General features: G+C 41.5%; 1 protein-coding gene across 6 annotated transcripts in view; it reads right to left on the reverse strand.

Moving 5' to 3' along the window:
* Positions 1–13,747, reverse strand: part of mcf2la (mcf.2 cell line derived transforming sequence-like a) — a 239,539-nt gene that overhangs the window by 208,844 nt on the left and 16,948 nt on the right. The window contains exon 1 of one of the 6 annotated variants that reach the window (XM_087993073.1): positions 6,546–6,869. The exons of 4 other annotated variants lie outside the window; for them this stretch is intronic. In XM_087993073.1, coding sequence (XP_087849199.1) covers positions 6,546–6,621 — 76 coding nt within the window. In that variant the 5' untranslated portion in view covers positions 6,622–6,869. Of the gene's footprint in view, positions 1–6,375; positions 6,514–6,545; positions 6,870–13,747 lie in introns of those variants that run through there. One more of the 6 variants, XM_043700236.2, reaches the window with a different exon arrangement.

Consider the following 13,747-nt stretch of genomic DNA (forward strand, 5'->3'; position numbering starts at 1 on the left):
GCCTGTGTCTTCCCCAGTGAACACAGATCTGAAGTACCAATTCAATTCTTCTGCCATTTCTTTGTTCCCTGTAATATATTCCCCTGTTTCTGTCTGCAAGGGCCTAATTTTAGTCTTAACCATTTTTTTGCCTTTCACATACCTAAAATAGCTTTTACTATCCTCCTTTATATTTTTGGCCAGTTTACCTTCGTACCTCATTTTTTCTCTGCGTATTTCCTTCTTAGTAATCCTTTGTTGTTCTTTAAAAGCTTCCCAGTCCTCCGTTTTCCCACTTATCTTTGCTATGTTATACTTTTTCTCTTTTAACTTTATATGTTTCTTAATATCCCTCATCAGCCATGGCCACCCATGCCTCCTCCTAGCATCTTTCTTCCTTTTTGGAATGAACTGATCCTGCATCTTCTGCATTATACACAGAAATATCTGCCATTGTTCCTCCACTGTCATCCCTGCTAAGGTATTGCACCATTGAACTTTGGCCAGCTCCTCCCTCATAGCTCCATAGTTCCCTTTATTCAACAAAAATATTGTCACTTTCGATTGTACCCTCTCCCTCTCAAATTGCAGATTGAAGCTTATTGTATTACGGTCACTACTTCCCAATGGCTCCTTCACTCTGAGGTCCTTGATCAATTCTGGTTTGTTGCACAATACCAGATCCAGAATTGCCTTCTCCCTGGTAGGCTCCAGCACCAGCTGTTCTAAGAATCCATCTCAGAGGCATTTCACAAAGTCTCTTTCTTGAGGTCCAATACCATCCTGACTCTCCCAGTCTACCTGCATGTTGAAATCCCCCATAACTGTAATAACATCTTTGCGACAGGCCAATTTCAGCTCCTGATTCAACTTACATCCGACATCCAGACTACTGTTTGGGGGCCTGTAGATAACTCCCAAGAGAGTCTTTTTACCCTTAGAATTTCTCAGCTCTATCCATACTGACTCTACATCCCCTGATTCTAAGTCCTCCCGCGCAAGGGACTGAATATCATCCCTTACCAACATGGCCTCCCCAACCCCCTCTGCCCATCAGTCTGTCCTTACGATAGCACATGTAGCCTTGAATATTCATTTCCCAGGCCCTGTCCACTTGAAGCCATGTCTCAGTTATCCCCACAATATCATATCTGCCAATTTCCAAAAGAGCCTCAAGCTCATCCATCTTATTTCTAATGCTTCTTGCATTCATATATAGTATTTTTAATTTGTTACTGCCCTCACCCTTCCCATCAACTCCTATTTCACTCAACCTTACAGCATGATCCCTTTTTGAGTTTTCTGCTTAATTGATACAGTTTGTCTTTCTTGACTTCCCTTGTTCTAACTAGGGTATATTAAAACTGGGTTCTAATATACGCCAGTGATCCAAGAATTTAAATCCTTGCTTCCTGCACCAGTTCCCCGGCCACACGTTCAAATCCATTATCTCCCTGTTTCTGGCCTCACCAGCCCGAGGAACTGGAAGCAAACCAGAACTGGACGTCCTGCTTTTCAGCCTTCTTCCTAGTTCTCCAAAGTCCCGCTGTAGTATGTTCCTCCTCTTCTTCCCGACATCATTTGTACCAACATGTACCACCACCTCTGGCTCTTCACCTTCGTCCTTGAGGATTTCCTGCACTCTTTCTGTGATGTCTTTAACCCTGGCACCAGAAAGGCAACACACCATCCTTAAGTCCTGCCTGCTGCCACAAAAACCCCGGTCAGTTCCTTTCACTATGGAGTCCCCTATTACCACGGCTCTGGGCGATGTCCGACTTTTCTGCTCTGCCTCCACACCAACTTTTGATTGACAGACCTGGCCGCCTGGCAGTGTCATCTGTCTCTAATGTTTCCAAAAGATTTAAATTGTTCCTGACAGGTATCTTCCCCACTCACTCTTATTCTTGCTAACATCTGACCCTGACTAATCCTGAATCTCTTCTGCACAGCCTCCTCACCTCTTCAGGATATTACCACGCATGCACCAAAAAGTAAATGTGCCACCCATCTTTCTTTCCCTCATCCATTTTGTGCAAAGTTTCCTAACACTGACCATGTCCAAACCTCTGTAATGTATTTCTTTGCAGTTGGTTACCATAGTGATTGGTCACTGAAACATATTCACGAGTCTGCAGATATTCTTTAAACAAAGAGAGAGAAGAAGAAGAACAAAGACAGGTTTGAAACTGCTTCTCAAAACTGTCCATTTTCTGTTAGTTAATTCCAGTGAAATTTCATTCTTATCTCAACTCTTTAAGTTTTTCTTAATTAACAGATTGCTCCCAGCTTCATGTCTTCAGGCTGTAGATACATTTTCGCAATGCTTTTCTAAGTCCAATAGTGCACATATTTCAAAATATCTTTCACAAAGCTCATCATGATAAAGCGTACTAGCTCACTGATCATGTGATGCCAAGGCGGAGTCCAGTCCTCTGTGCACCACAATACTTAGTGCTAGGGATGAGAATTCCATAACAGCGAACGAGAGTTCGCCTTACAAAAATAAAGTAGGCAATTCAAAAATCACGTTACAGACAAATTGCGTTGAATGAACACGCATTATAGGAGAACTACCTGTATGCCATTATGTACTGTAACCATACGTGCAGGTCTGAGATAAGGAATCCTGAAATAAGCAACTCAGCTCCTGAGTGCCTAAAGTAAGTCTGTCCAAAAGGCACATGTCAGCAGTGTGATAGCAGTCTGTTCATTTCCCTAAGTGCAGCTCTATCAACACGCAAGTGTTACCACCCAGCACAAATACAAGCAGACTGGATCAGTTGAAAGTTTTAAAAGCAAAATCCTGACATCACTGTGCTAACTCCCCTGCAACACCCAAGGGCAGTCACTAATTAGTTTCCAGGAGGAACTCATTCAATAAGAGTTCCCTTCATTACAGATAATGGCCAGCTCAAATGAAGTTGTCGTCTGAGCCCTTTATAAACTAATCAATATGGGCCTTCTTATGGTGCAGTGATTGTGTCCCTGCCCCTCAACTGAGAGATCCAGTTTCAAGTCCCACCTGCTCCAGAGGTATGTTGTAATATCTTAGATCAGGGGAAAAATAGATCAAATTTTAAAAACAAAATCCATAGAACTTTTGTGGCTCAGTGATAGTGTTCTTACTGCTGAGTCAGAACATCAGGGTTCAAGTCCCACCTACACCAAATGCGTAAGAATATCCCTGAATAGGTTGATTTACAAAAAAAAAAGCAGATTCACACTCACTTTTGATGGCTTGCATTGCCCATCATAGGCTTTACATGTAAGCTTTCAATTGGCTGCATGGATGATTACTGGTCAAAAACAAAAAAGAAATGTCATGGTGATTTGGGGGTAGGAAAACCATTCAGTTGTGTACACTAACACTTCTGGGGGTAAAGAAGAAAAAAAGTAAAGCACAACCAGTATACCGGTGATTTAGTGGTGGCAGTTAATAGTTAAAAACAAACAAAAATCCCCAGTGATTTGGTGGTGGGAAAGCCATTCAGTTATGTGATAAAAGCTGTCCCTTTTCTGCAGTTATGTTCATGCCCAGGTGTCATTGGAGAGGGAGCATGCAATGTCCACCAATGCTCTCAATGCCTTTATGGAAGGTACTTTGAACATCCAATTAATATTAAATAATATGGGAAGGAATTAAGCACCATCACCATTATTAGAGAAGGAGTATTAGATGACCTAATGGGGTTAAAGGCAGATTCATCCCATGGCCCTGATTGCTTGCATTCAAGGATTCTAAGAGAATAGCAACAGATATGCATTGGTTGCAAATTTTCCAAAAGACTTTAGATTCTGAAGAAGCACTAAAGGACTGGAAAACTGCCAATGTAACACCCTTATTCACAAAGAGAGGGGGCAAAAAGCATGTTAACTATGGGCTGATTATCCTAATATCTATTGTTGGAAAAATGTTGAAATGAATTAAGGAAATAATTTTAACACATTTGTAAAAATCATAATCTAATCAAACAAAGTAGTCATGACTTCATGAAAGGGAAATCATGTCTGACTAATTTATTAGATTCTCAAGGAAGTCCCAACCAGAGTGAATAGAGAGGAACCATTCCAGAAGGCATTTCTCAAGGTACCTAACAAAAAGCATCTGTGGTATTGGAGATAGTATATTGATGTTGGTAGAGAATTGGCTATACAGCTGGAAACTGCAACTGGGGAGGAGTTCATTTTCAGGTTGGCAACCTACAACCAGACGTTCCACAGGGATCAGTGCTGGGACTGTCACTGTTTCCAGTACATATTAAATGATTTGGAAGAAGGGAGAAAAAGTACTGTAGCCAAATTTTCAGTCAACATAAATGAAAGACTTGAAACAAACCGCAAAAAGTTCAACACAGAGGTTTCCTCCCACAATCCAAAGATATGCTGGTTAGGTGAATTGGGTGAAAGTGAGGACTGCAGATGCTGGAGATCAGAGTGAAGATTAGAGTGGTGCTGGAAAAGCACAGCAAGTCAGACAGCATCCAAGGAGCAGGAAAAGAGACGTTTCGGGCAGGAGCCCTTCATCAGGAATGACTCTATTCCCGATGAAGGGCTTCTGCCTGAAATGTCAATTTTCCTGCTCCTGCAAAGAATAAAGGAGCGCTAATTTAAGATTGCAAGGAGATGATATTTCTTCTCTGAGGGTTGAGTCTTTGAACCTTCTTGCCACAGAGAGCTGTAGAGGCAGAGTCCTTGTGAATATTTAAGGCTGACATGTATAGGTAGATACATTCTTGATCAGTATGGAAATCAAGGGCTACGGGGAAAGGGCAGGAAAGTGAATGTACAGAATGATCCTAAAGAATGGTGAAGCAAGAGGCTAAACGGCCTAATCATATTTCTCATGATGTTATGGTTTATGGTCTTACTGCAGGGCTCCTCTAGGACCTTAAGCAATACGTCAGCTCTCTAATTGTCTACTCAATGATATCTTGTTTTGGAGCACGGCTCCCCAAATTATGTGCAAGGTGCCCATAGGTGTTTAGATTGCACATTACAGCATGATCAAAGTTAAAAATCACACAACACCAGGTTATAGTCCAACAGGTTTAATTGGAAGCACACTAGCTTTCGGAGCGACGCTCCTTCATCAGGTGATTCTGGCAATCACCTGATGAAGGAGCGTCGCTCCGAAAGCTAGTGTGCTTCCAATTAAACCTGTTGGACTATAACCTGGTGTTGTGTGATTTTTAACTTTGTACACCCCTGTCCAACACCGGCATCTCCGAATCATGTACAGTATGATCAGATAGTCAGCAGATAGCTCTTAGTAGCCAGCATTCATTTCAATGTAGTGGCTCAAACACAGACGGAAAAATGGTCTGGCACAGACCAAATGCAAATCTATTCTGGAAATAGTATGAATTCACTGAAATACTGAGCATAGCCACAAATCAACTGCATATTCAAGGAGTGGAACCTGTCAAGTTTCCAGTATATCTTAGCATCACAGTTATCACATCTAAATGCAATGTACATGCAGCCAATGGTATCTTGCTATTCCTCCTTCTCTATTTTTCTGGTCACAAGTACTGAAACATATGCATAAAAACAATCATTAAGGACAACATAGGACCCGAGTAGACTTTATGGCTCCTCACACCTCCACCAAATCTATAAGATCCTGTTTATTCCCGATAACCCTCGACTCTTGAACCCTGATAGTTCTTACTTTGACTAAATTACTTCTGCGTGACTGCTTGCTACTGTAAAGAATTCCCAAGATTCACAATTTTTGAGAAATTTCTCCTCATCGCCTTCTTAAATGGACAACTGCTTAATTTGAGATAGTGTCCCCTAGCTCTAGGTTCACACAAGAGGGAAAATACATTTTCTACCCTGTCAAGTCTCCTCAAAAATCTTTTGCTTCAATCAGACCACCTATTCCTAAAACTCCTCCCCCAACAAATGGCTTAGAAGGTGTTTTATCTCCGAACTTAATAAAGGCCTAAATGCATGAGTATCCATACTCCCAACATTTTGTTCTATGACAGAGACACAAAGGTTTCTTCAAGAGATTTATACTACTAACAGCAATAGCCTGAAATCAGAACATGTTTACATACTGGAATGTTTCAACAAGGGTGTAAGCTAAGAGGCAAGGTCCTGTGCCCTTGGACATCCTTGTTTCAAGGCTAACATCACTGTGATGGAGCTTGTCATTGAAGCAAAGCCGTCTAATCTCAATTACAAGAGAGATCCGAGTTAAAAGCTTAAATAACTTAGTTATAGTATGTATTTCTATACTGTTTTCGACTCTCTTGAATAGGAATTGTAATGATGAATTGTATTATAAATCATCACAGGTAGCTCCTGCCCCAGAGTCAGGAACACAGGCAGGTCCTGGCCCACAGTCAGTAATACAACTAAAGAATTGATAAATTCATTACTTACTTTAAGTGATTTTGACTCCAATTTTATTGAATGGACTGTACCATCCCTTCACCAAATATGGTTAAACCTGTGATTAACCGGTCTTTGAAGCACCTTCAGTTCTGTGATACTTAACACCAGTTGTTATTTAATCCTGTAACGGAGACAGAAGCTGCTCTTCCAAAACACACCTGTTATTTTCTTCAGTCGCAGCCACATTTGAGTAATATTCTTGCACAACAAGGAAATACTGTTACTGATCATCATAGTCAAATCACAAAATAAATAGCCATCGAGGTGCGTGGCTGTCCATCCCACGAGCAATTCTGCACGCCAACAGCAACAACACTGATCCCTGATGGCTCACCCTCAGTCAGGAGGATGTTGCACAAAACACGGAGCAGCGTCCGGGTAGGTGACCCGAATGCGGTGGGTTCTTCTCGCACCGTGAAAGTGAATTTGCTTGGATCTGTTAACAGACCATAATTTTACAAGCTAAATGTGCTCAGGATTACAATACTTTAAAGCAAGAAAATCTTATTTTAAATAACAAGTAAACAGATCAAAGACAAAGTATGTCACTATATGTCGATAGTTTGAAACCTCCCTAGAGGTGCCCAGTCAACAGCTTTAATTGAGTCAGGTGATACTGTCGGCCTGAAAGGATTAACAGTTAATGTGTCTTCTCGTTGTGAATTCGAGTGCTGTCACCTTACAGCAAAGTACAAACTGAAATTCTTTGCCAATGTCTCAAGAGAAAACTAGCTAAGCCAGTAGAACGCATTAGGAAGTATTAAACAACCCTATGCATCATCTTATGAACAAGCGATATTTCAAACCTTTTTTAAAGATTGGGGGAAATGGAATAATTATTCTATTTTAAAAATCCAGCATTTCACACAGAGGGTGGTACGTGTATGGAATGAGCTGCCAGAGGCTGGTACAATTGCAACATTTAAGAGGCATTTAGATGGGTATATGACTAGGAGGGATGTGGGCCGGGTGCTGGCAGGTGGGACTAGATTGGGTTGGGATATCTGGTCGGCCTGGATAGGTTGGATCGAAGGGTCTATTTCCATGCTGTACATCTCTATGACTAATGAAACCTAATCACGCACCATATTGCGAACAAGATAAGGTATGGAACCGAACCGTATCCATTACCACAAGTTTGTTTCCCAACAGTAAAATAGTAACAACACTTTAAAAATATTCAACTGGCTGCAAAATGTTTTGGAATATCTCAATGCCTTGAGAGACATTGTATAATTGCAAATTTGAGCATTTTTCCCTCTTATTCTTCTATTCAAACTGTAAATTGAATGATGCAATTCACAGTAGATGAACGGAATGGCTTCTTGCAGTGTTTTGTTGATTTTCAGTCGTTGCTCCCAGGAATACTACCCAGATTACAAACAGGGTCACATATTCATTCATTTTTTGCTGGCATTTCCGCAATCTCTTGGAATGGTTGAAATTGCTTTAAAGAGCTACAAAGGGCAAAAAGTCTCAAGTGTTAAGACCACAAATAAAATAAGACTACTTTGTATTTGAATTCTGTCTTTAAGGGCAGTGTTTCTGGACCAATGTTCAAAAATCAGTACTTTGAAATTCCAATTTTCAAAAGCACAGCAATATTCATGGCAGATGTTTCCTATTTTTGAGTTGTTGCTAACTGAATCATGAATGGTGGATTTTGTTTAAATAAATGAGGTATTTTAGGTGTTGGAAGTGATTCCCTCAAAATTCCAGGAGCAGCAATTACTGTTCTATATGCTGTTGCATTGTTTTGGAACTTGGGAGAAAAAAAGTCAAAACAACAGAGCTTTTAAAAGGGAGAAGAACAGACAAAGTAAGCACATGGTGAGGTCAGTGCAGGAGAGAGAGAGAGAGAGAAAGAAACCCACATTGCTAACTGACAGAGCAGTGAACCTGCAGATTACTGCCTTTGCTGTATCGCTGGACATCGGAGTGCGTCTGGGGAAATTAATAAACAGTAAAATTCACAAATGATCTTGGAGGAACCTGTTTTGGGAGAGGTCACTGCACGGAAACAGATAAGTGGATATTTTAAGCGTGGTCTGCAGTAGTGAGTAAAGTGGGTTCTTTCTTGATTATATCTTTTATTGAGATATGTCTCTTGTTTAAACTTAAAATATAAGCCATAAGTATTAATTTAACCTGGAGCAGTGTTTTGTAGAGGAATAAGACAGTGCTATTTTCTTGGTCTGTAGATTGAAAGAAGCAAAAATGGCCTTTACTAGAGTGATATACTCTTCTTGTTGGATGTGTGAGTTTAGGGAGAGGTTACGGATTACTGAGGATTATATCTGCAATAAATGGTTGTGAATCCTATCAGATCCAATGGATCGGCTGGAAAGACATTTAGAAGCAATGAGGAAATTACAAGAGCAAGGGGATATGATGGATGGCAGCTATAGGAAGGGGAAAAGTCGCAGATATAGTCAGATAGATGGATTGACTTCAGGAAAGGTAAGAGAGGTAGACAGTTAGTGCAGGACTCTTCTGTAGCTATCCCCATTTCAAACAAGTTTGCTGTTTTGGAAAATGTAGGGGGTGATGTAGCATGTAGCACAAACAGCCAAGTTTCTGGTATTGAGACTGGCCCTAATGCAATGAGGGGTACGTCGGGTTCCAAGAGATCTATTGTGTTAGGGGACTCTCTAGTCCAAGGTACAGACAGACGTTTCTGTGGCCAGAAGTGAAAAATCGCAATGGTGTGTTCCTTCCCTGATGCCAGGATCAAGGATGTCTCAGAGAGGGTACAGAATGTTTTCAAGGGAGAGAGGGACCAGCCAGAGGTCATTGTACACATTGGAACCAACGAATAGGAAGGGAAATGGTTAAGGTTCTGAAGGAGAGTACAGAGAGTTAGGCAGGAATTTAAAAAGGAGGTCCTCGAGAGTAGTAATATCTGGATTACTCCCGGTGCTACGAGCTATGAGGGCAGGAATAGGAGGATAGAGCAGATGAATGCATGGCTGATGAGCTGGTATATGGGGGACAGATTCACATTTTTGGATCATTGGAATCATTTTGGGGTAGACGGATTGATTGCACCTAAATTGGAAGGGGACTAATGTACTGGCAGGGAGATTTACTAAAGCAGCTCGGGAGGATTTAAACTAGTAAGGTGGGGGGTGGGATCCAGGGAGATAGTAAGGAAAGAAATCAATCTGAGTCTGGTACAGCTGAGAACAAAGGCGAATCAAACAGAGCAGGCAGGGACAAAGCAGTGAACAAGATAGGACTGATAAATTAAACTTCATTTATTTCAATGCAAGAGGCCTAACAGGGAAGACAGATTAACTTAGGGCATGGTTAGGAACATGGGATATCATAGCAAATACAGAATCATGGCTCAAGGATGGATAGGTCTGGCAGCTTAATGTTCCAGAAAGCAAATACTAGACAGAAAGGGAGGCAAGAGAGGAGGGGGAGTGGTGTAGCATTATAGAAGGAGGATATTCCCAGAAATACATCCAGGGATGTTATTTGGGTGGAACTGAGAAGTAAGAAAGGGATGAAAGGGAAATTGAGAAACAAATTGTAAGGCAATCTCGGTTATCTGTAAGAATAATAGGGTGGTTATAGTAGGTGATTTTAACTTTCCAAACATAGACTGGGACTGCCATAGTGTTAAGGGTTTGGATGGAGAGGACGTACAAGACAATTTTCTGATTCAGTATGGGGATGTACCTACTAGAGAAGGTGCAAAACTTGACCTACTGTTAGGAAATAAGGCAGGACAGGTGACTGAGGTGTCAGTGGGGGAGCACTTTGGGGCCAGCAACCAAAATTCTATTAGTTTTAAAATAGTGATGGGAAAGGATAGACCAGATCTAAAAGTTGAAGTTCTAAATTGGAGGAAGGCCAATTTTGATGGTATTAGACAAGAACTTTCAAAAACTGATTGGGGGCAGATGTTCGCAGGTAAAGGGATGGCTGGAGAATGGGAAGCCTTCAGAAATGAGATAATGAGAGTGCAGAGACAGTATATTCCTGTTAGGATGAAAGGAAAGGCTGGTAGGTGTAGGGAATGCTGGATTACAAGAGAAATTGAGGGTTTGGTTAAGAAAACGAAGGAAACATATGTAAGGTATAGACAGGACAGATCGAGTGAATCCTTAGAAGAGGTGGCATGGTGGCTCAGTGGTTAGCACTGCTGCCTCACAGCACCAGGGTCCCAGGTTCGATTTCAGCCTTGGATGACTGTCTATGTGGAGTTTGCACATTCTCCCTGTGTCTGCGTGGGTTTCCTCTGGGTGCTCCAGTTTCCTCCCACAGTCCAAAGATGTGCACGTCAGGTGAATTGGCCATGGTAAATTGCCCAAAGTTTTAGGTACATTAGTCAGAGGGGAATGGGTCTGGATGGGTTACTCTTCGGAGGGTCGGTGTGGACTTGTTGGGCTGAAGAGTGTGTTACCACACTGTAGGAAATCTAATCATAAAGGTAGTAGGAATATACTTAAGAGAGAAACCAGGATGGCAAAAAGGGGACAAGAGATAGCTTTGGCAAATAGAGTTAAGGAGAATCCAAAGGATTTTTACAAATACATAAAGGACAAATGGGTAACTAGAGAGAGAATAGGGCCCCTCAAAGATCAGCAAGGCAGTCTTTGTGTGGAGCAGCAGGAGATGGGGGAGCTACTAAATGAGTATTTTGCATCAATATTTACTGTGGAAAAGACATGGAAGATATAGAATGTCGGGAAATAGATGGTGACATCTTGAAAATGTCCATACTACAGAGGAGAAAGTGCTGGATGTCTTGAAACATATACAAGTGGATAAATCCTCAGGATCTGATCAGGTGTACCCTAGAATTCTGTGGGAAGCAAGGGAAGTGATTGGTAGGCCCCTTGCTGAGATATTTGTATCATCGATAGTCACAGGTGAGGTGCTGGAAGACTGGAGGTTGGCTAACATGGTGCCACTGTACAAGAAAGGTAGTAAGGACAAGACTGGGAACTATAGACCAACGAACCTGATGTTGGTGGTGGGCAAGTTGTTGGAGGGAATCCTGAGGGACAGGATGTACATGTATTTGGATAGGCAAGGATTGATTCGGGATAGTCAACATGGCTTTGTACGTGGAAACTCATGTCTCAGAAACTTGATTGAGTTTTTTTAAAGAAGTAACAAAGAGGATTGATGAGGGCAGAGCGATAGACGTGATCTACATGGACTTCAGTAAGGCATTCGACAAGGTTCCTGATGGGAGACTGGTTAGCAAGATTAGACCTCATGGATTACAGGGAGAATTAGCCATTTGGATACAGAACTGGCTCAAAGGTAGAAGACAGAGGGTAGTGGTGGAGGGTTGTTTTTCAGACTGGAGGCCTGTGACCAGTGGAATGCCACAAGGATTGGTGCTGGGTCTTCTACCTTTTGTCATTTACATAAATGATTTGGATGTGAGCATAAGAGGTACAGATAGAAAGTTTGCAGATGACACCAAAAGTGGAGGTGTAGTGGACAGCAAAGAAGGTTACTTCAGATTACAACAGGATCTTGACCAGATGGGTCAATGGGCTGAGAAGTGGCAGATGGAGTTTAATTCAGATAAATGCAAGGTGTTACATTTTGGGAAAGCAAATCTTAGCAGGACTGATACACTTAATGGTAAGGTCCTAGGGAGTGTTGCTGAACAAAGAGATCTTGGAGTACAGGTTCATAGTTCTTTGAAAATGGACTTGCAGGTAGACAGGATAGTGAAGAAGGCATGGTATGCTTTTCTTTATTGGTCAGAGTATTGAATGCAGGAGTTGGGAGGTCATATTGCGTTGTACAGGACATTGGTTAGGCCACTGTTGGAATTTTGCGTGCAATTCTGGTCTCCTATTGGAAAGATGTTGAGAAACTTGAAAGGGTTCAGAAAAGATTTATAAGAATGTTGCCACGGTTGGAGGATTTAAGCTATAGGTAGAGGTTGAATAGGCTGGGGCTGTTTTCCCTGCAACGTCGAAGGCTGAGGGTGACCTTATAGAGATTTATAAAATCATGAAGGGCATGGATAGGATAAATAGACAAAGTCTTTTCCCTGGGGTGGGGGAGTCCAGAACTAGAGGGCATAGGTTTAGGGTGAGAGGAGAAAGATATAAAAGAGACCTAAGGGCAACTTTTTCACTCAGAGGGTGGTACGTGTATGGAATGAGCTGTCAAAGGAAATGGTGGACACTTGTACAATTGCAACATTTAAAAGGCATCTGAATGGGTATACGAATAGGAAGAGTTTGGAGGGATATGGGCCCGGTGCTGGCAGGTGGGACTAGATTGGGTTGGGATATCTGGTCGGCATGGACGAGTTGGACTGGAGTGTCTGTTTCCGTGCTGTACATCTTTATGACCCTCTGACCCACGGAATGAGCCCACAACCTCGACTGAGGCACATTTCCCCTACCTATTGCTTTCCAGGGCACAAGTGATGATTCTTGTAGTACCCCCACTTTTTTTAAGTTACTCACAGAATGTGAATGCTTTCTGGCGAGGCCAGTATTTATTGCCTCTATTTGCCCAGAGTGCAGTTGAGAGTCATATGTAGGCCAGACAAGGATGGCAGATTTTCTTCTCTAACGGATGTTCATGAACCAGATGAGTTCTTCTATCAGTTGGCAATGGCTTCATGGTCATTAGATACTTTACTGAATTCAAATCCACCATCTGCCATGCTGGGATTTGAACCCAGATCCCTAGATCTGGGTTCAGGATTAATAATCTAGCAATAATACCACTAGGCTATTACCTCCCCAATTAATCACAGCCTTACAACCAAACAATAGAACAATGAACAATACTTGCAGAACATGCCCTTCGGCCCTCGATGTTGTGCCGACCTGTGAACTAATAAATGATTCATTTAATCTTATGCTAGGTTCTCTGTCTATTAAACAATTCTGCCAATGTTTTATACCAAATCCCATTTGCTCTGAAATAGAATGAAAAACTATGAATGCTGGAGATCTGCAACAAAGACAGGAATTGCTAAAGAAATTCAGTAGCTCTGGCAAGTCTTTGGGAAGAAAGCAAAGTTTAAGTTTTGTTTTCGGAGATTCTTCATCAGAATCTAAATACTTTCATTTTGCTTATTAATCCATGTGAGACCTTATGGAAAGCTTTCTGCAAATCCATATATGCCACAATCACTGAGTTTTGTCCTATTTCTGTATTCTGTTAGCCCCGTTCTAAACGTGGTTTTCAAACTTGATTTTCCTTTCTTAAATCTATGTTAACTGTCTAATCTGACCATTATTTTCTAAACATTCAATTATCACGTTCTTTTATGAGATTCTGACTTTATTCCTACAAATTCTGTTGTTGAGCTAATAATAGCACTAGAATTAATATAGCACTCAAATTTATGCACCCCACT

Source organism: Chiloscyllium plagiosum, unplaced genomic scaffold (genome assembly GCF_037043375.1).
Source record: "Chiloscyllium plagiosum isolate Xiang-an unplaced genomic scaffold, Cpla_swu_hap1 HiC_scaffold_12, whole genome shotgun sequence".
NCBI lineage: Eukaryota > Metazoa > Chordata > Chondrichthyes > Orectolobiformes > Hemiscylliidae > Chiloscyllium > Chiloscyllium plagiosum.